Source organism: Otolemur garnettii, unplaced genomic scaffold, assembly GCF_000181295.1.
Source record: "Otolemur garnettii isolate 467f Iridium unplaced genomic scaffold, OtoGar3 scaffold00021, whole genome shotgun sequence".
Lineage (NCBI taxonomy): Eukaryota > Metazoa > Chordata > Mammalia > Primates > Galagidae > Otolemur > Otolemur garnettii.
In genome coordinates, this window is record NW_003852416.1 from 3,163,237 (window position 1) to 3,168,226 (window position 4,990).

At 46.1% G+C, this 4,990-nt stretch overlaps 1 protein-coding gene across 1 annotated transcript in view; it reads left to right on the top strand.

Annotated features, from left to right (window-relative positions):
* Positions 1-4,990, top strand: part of SFXN4 (sideroflexin 4) — a 27,789-nt gene that overhangs the window by 7,061 nt on the left and 15,738 nt on the right. The window contains exons 7-11 of the mRNA XM_023511682.1: positions 786-839; positions 923-979; positions 1,111-1,176; positions 1,700-1,772; positions 2,891-3,006. Coding sequence (XP_023367450.1) covers positions 786-839; positions 923-979; positions 1,111-1,176; positions 1,700-1,772; positions 2,891-3,006 — 366 coding nt within the window. The remainder of the gene's footprint in view (positions 1-785; positions 840-922; positions 980-1,110; positions 1,177-1,699; positions 1,773-2,890; positions 3,007-4,990) is intronic.

Below are 4,990 nucleotides of genomic sequence, written 5' to 3' on the forward strand. Positions count from 1 at the left end.
TCCGGGCTGGATTCGAACCTGCCACCTTAGGTGTATGTGGCTGGCGCCTTAGCCACTTGAGCCACAGGCACTGAGCCGGTCTCCAACTCTTGAGCTCAGGCAATCCACCTGCCTTGGGCCTCCCAGAGTGCTAGGATCACAGGCGTGAGCCACCATGCCTAGCCCTCATAAAAGGATTTTGTGTTTAGACTTGGGTTTCCTCCTAAGACATCTCATCATGTATATGCAAAGAATTCAAAATCTAAAAAAAATCTGACATCGGAAACATTTCCAGTCCCAAAAGGGATACTCAGCCTGTATGCCCAAAGCATCACAGAGGAGGTCTGTGAGTTAAAGAGATGCTCCTGCCACAAGCCCCACATAATTGTCTCTTTCCTCCTGTCCTCAAATTCTCCGCTGATACAGCCCCTCACCCGGGACCTGGAGTTGCCTTCCCAGCATGGTTGTCCTACCTTGGCTCTCAGATGTGCTTTTTGCCCACACCACTGGCCCGTGTCTGCCTCCCCTGACAAGTGCCTATCTCTTGGGTGCCGTGGGGGACTGCAGGCCTTAGACAGGGCCCACTGAGCTCCTGGGTGTCCTCAGAGCTGCCAGTTCAGTGCCAGCCAGGTGTGCGTTCAACCTTGGCTTGTCTGCTGCGTGACAACCCCTGCACCCCCATATTCCTCTCCCACTCCAGCTCCTAGGGTGTTCACTTGTACCTCTCCCCTGAAAAGTTCTTTGCTCCTGTAAGCTCTTTCTCCCCCACATTACTTGTAACTCTGCTGTATTTTTCTTCTTTAAAGGTATTTTTGTCAATGATGCCAACCAAAGGGATAAAGTCCATAATTTTACCTCAGGTAGCAATTATTTCTGTTTCACGATTACTGAATTCTCTTCTGCTTGAAACCAAAATGTGGTCCATCTGCCTCTGCTTCTGTAGGTTTCCTTATACACGTACATCACTGCATTCACCTTTATCAATGGAAATGCAAGTTACGTGAGTATTATGAGTATACAGTGTTGTATTATTTTTTTGGGGGGTGGGTTATGTGTGATTTTTTTTTTTTTTTAATCCTTTCTGGGCAAATCTGTGGTATTTTCTAAATTTTTATTTTCCTGTTTTGGTAGAGTCATCATCAACCAGAAAGTTTATTACTAGGGGCAGGAGCAGCTGTTTCTTCAACCTTCTTTGGGGTAGGTATTTTCATTTTTACTTTTTTTTTTTTAAGATCAGAGTCTTACTCTGTTGCCCTCAGTAGAGCGCTGTTGTGCCATAGCTCATAGCAACCTCAAATTCCTGGGTTCAAGCAATCCTCTTACCTCAGTGTCCCGAGGACTACAGGTGCCTGCCACAATGCCCAGCTAGTTTTCCTATTTATAATAGAGATGGAGTCCCACTCTTGCCCATGCTGGTCTTGAACTCCTGAGCTCAGGCAGTGCACCCACCACAGCCTCCCAGAGTGCTAAGATTACAGGCATGAGCTACCACTCCCCGCCTGGACAAGTTTACATAACCTCTCTAAGCCCCTTTTTACTCCCTGGATGAACAGGGAAAGTGCCTCAATGTTGCAAGAATTAAAACACAAAAATAGGTGGAGGGCACTGGCAACAGTCCAACCGGTGCTAGAAACTGGGTCGATGTGAGCTCTCTGGTGTTAAGTATGTTCAGCTTATTTTTGGTCCTATGTAATAATAATTTTTCTCTCTTATTTTCTAGTTAATCCCTCATTTCATCCAACGGTTCCTGGGTAACCCTTTGATCAAAAGAGCTTTACCTGTCGTCTTTCTTGGTGAGCAGGGAGCATGTGGTCTGGGCTTGTCTTTGTGGTCTGTGAGCCTTTCTCTGTCTCCAGAGACACCTAAGTCTATTGGTGACATTGTCATGGATGACAGCTACCATTTGTAGCCTGCTAGCCCTGCCAATCCCAAATTAGATTTTTGTAAATATGTTATTAATTACCAATGTATGAATACAAGCCTGGAAGCACAACTTACATTTTAAAGACCCTCCATACAAACCCTCTACATGCATGATTTCACTTAAACCTGACAACAGCTCACGGGTAAGAAATGTTATTATTGCCACATACAGATAAGAACGAGGGCTTAGCGCCTATAGCTCAACCGGCTAAGGCGCCAGCCACGTACACCTAAGGTGGCGGGTTCGAATCCCCAGCCCGGACCCGCCAAAACAACAATGATGGCTGCAACCAAAAAATAGCCGGGCGTTGTGGCGGGCGCCTGTGGTCCCAGCTACTCGGGAGGCGGAGGCAAGAGACTCACCTGAGCCCAAGAGTTGGAGGTTGCTGTGAGCTGTAATGCCACGGCACTCTACCCTGGGGGACAGCTTGAGGCTCTGTCTCAAAAAAAAAAAAAAAAAAAGAACGAGGTGGGGGGATGTTAAGTCACTTGCCCAGAGTTGCATAGCAAGCAGGGATCCCAGCCTGGTAGTCAAATGCCAGACAGAATAACAAAGATATTAGCTAAATATTTTGTGTTTGCCAACCTGCAAGCTCACTACGCATGCTCCAGATTTGGGTTTAGGAATCACAGCAGTTTGAATAGGTTGGCAGGCTGACTTCAGTAGTGAAATTGGGGAATTATATTACAGAAACCTGGTCCAACCAGCTTAAGCAAAGATGAGAGCTGTATGTCAAGGATCCTGGAGTTTCTTCTGGAATTCTGTCAGGGAGTCAGGCTGGGCCTCCAAGGCGCTGGAAGTTTGACCTAAGACTGAGTGGCCAGCAGTTCTGAGGGTTGGCCCAGCCTGTGGCAGGTGACCACCCAAGAGGCAGGAAAAGGGCAGCCATGAGAGAAAGAGTCTGAAAGTGGACAGAAACCCAGAAAGATGTTCCTCAGCTGGAGCAGGCCTCATGCTTCTGTTTTGTACTTCTCTTTACATCTACAGCCAATGTTAGCGCCGGGAATGTCTTGGCGACCCGAAGTTTTGAACCTGTTCGAGGGATTCAGGTCATGGACAAAGAAGGCAATGTTATAGGCTATTCCAGAATAGCTGGGAAAAAGGTAAGGGACATGATGGAGCCATAGCTACTTCTCCTTTGGGCAGAGAATTGATTTTTCTGTTTTAGAGCTGGCAACAAATGACGTCTACCTTCAGTCTGTCCTTACCCCTTCCTTCCTCAGTATGCTCAGAGGGAGGCTTTGCATTTTGTCCCCCCATGTGTAAAAGATGGGGCATTAGTCTGGGTTCTCCAAAAACACAGAACTAATAGGATATCTGTATATATCTGTTAAAGGATTTATTTTGAGTCATTGACTTGCACAATTGTGTGGCTGGTGAGTTGGCAATCTGCAGGGTGGGCTAGCAGGCTGGACACTCAGGCAGGAGCTAATACTACAGCCTTGAAGCAGAATTTGTGGCCTCACATTTTTTTCTTGAGGCACTTCCACATCTTGGAGGGTAATCTCCTTTACATACATAGTCAGCTGATTGTTGATGTTGACCACCTAGACCACATCTATAGATTACCCCACAGCAATACCTTGATTAATACTTGATTAAATATCTGGGTGCTGTCGCTAAGATGAGCCATGAGGCTGATCATGATAAAGGCCATCTAGAAGGTTCTGGGCTCCTCTCAGTCTGAGATCTTGTTCCTCAAGGTCCATATTCGCCCTCCCAGTGTGTGCTGGGATCCTCCCAGTGTGTGCTGGGATCCTCCCGGGACCTGCTCCCCTCCCAGCTTGCTCTGCACTCACAGAGACCAGTAGATGCCCCTCTCTCGGAGTAAGAGAAGCCCTCCCTTTGCCTCCTCAGCAGATTTTCTTAGGGTCATCACCATTAAGGACCAAGGAGATGGACTTAGGAAATCCAATGCTGTGATCCAAAACTCTTAATAAAGCCTCAGTCTGAATCATTTTTACTTCTAAATAGTTTATGTTTTTCCTTGATTCAGCACAGTAGCTTCTGTGTACATTCAACTAAGAAACTGCCATAGTCTCTAATAGTTTCATTTTGTTTGTGGACTTTTAAATAATATGTTTTTAGCAGGTGAGGTCTTTTCTGGTCTTTGTGAAATGATTATAGCTGGAGAATTACTATGTGAGGCAGTTGTTTACAGATGCCATAAAGAGCAGCAAGGAACAGCCCCGGACCCCAAGGGGAGGGACTGCCTGGGCGTCTCCTAGGGTCAGCACACAGGGAGATTGCTTAGCCAGCCAGACGTCCTCCAAGTGACTAGCATGTTTGTGGAAGATGATGAGGTCTAAAAAGTGGTTGTTCATTCCATCAGTAAATACATCATTATTTGGCTCCCCAAACATCGTACTCTAAATCCTAGAGTATGATGAATGAAGCTGAATTAAAAACCATCAGATACAGGTGAATTTCTGCTAGCCCATCTGGTAGCATGGCCCCTTTTTGAAATGAATTACAGTAGGGACATAATAATCATAAGTAGCAAGAAGTAGAAATTGCCACCAGAAAGAAAATAGATCTTGAATTTGAAGCGAAGGTTCTAGGCCTAAGAAACTACCCTAGTCCATTTGATACAGTTGTTCGGTAGGCAGGGTGCAGTGGTTCATGCCTGTAATCCCAGCCCTCTGGAAGGCTGAGGTGGGTGATCACCTAAGCTCAGGAGTTCAAGACCAACCTGAGCAAGAGTGAGACCCCCCCCATCTCTAAAAATAGCTGGGCGTTGTGGTGGGCGCCTGTAGTCCCAGCTACTTGAGAGGCTGAGGCAAGAGAATTGCTTGAGCCCAAGAGTCTGAGATTGCTGTGAGCTATGAAGCCATAGCACTCTACCAGGGATGACAAAGTGAGACTTGGTCTGAAAAAAAAAAACCAAAAAATAGTTGTGCAAGTGTCACAGCTGTCCAGTTGCAGAACATTTATTTGCCTGTCTTGTACCACATGTCAGCATTGTGTTCCCTTTTATTACCAAGTCATATTTATTTCATTGTAAGAATATGCCATTCTGCTTATCCCTTCCCTGGGTGACTTACCTGTGGGTTGTGTCCAGTCTTTGGCTTTTTTTTTTTTTTTTTT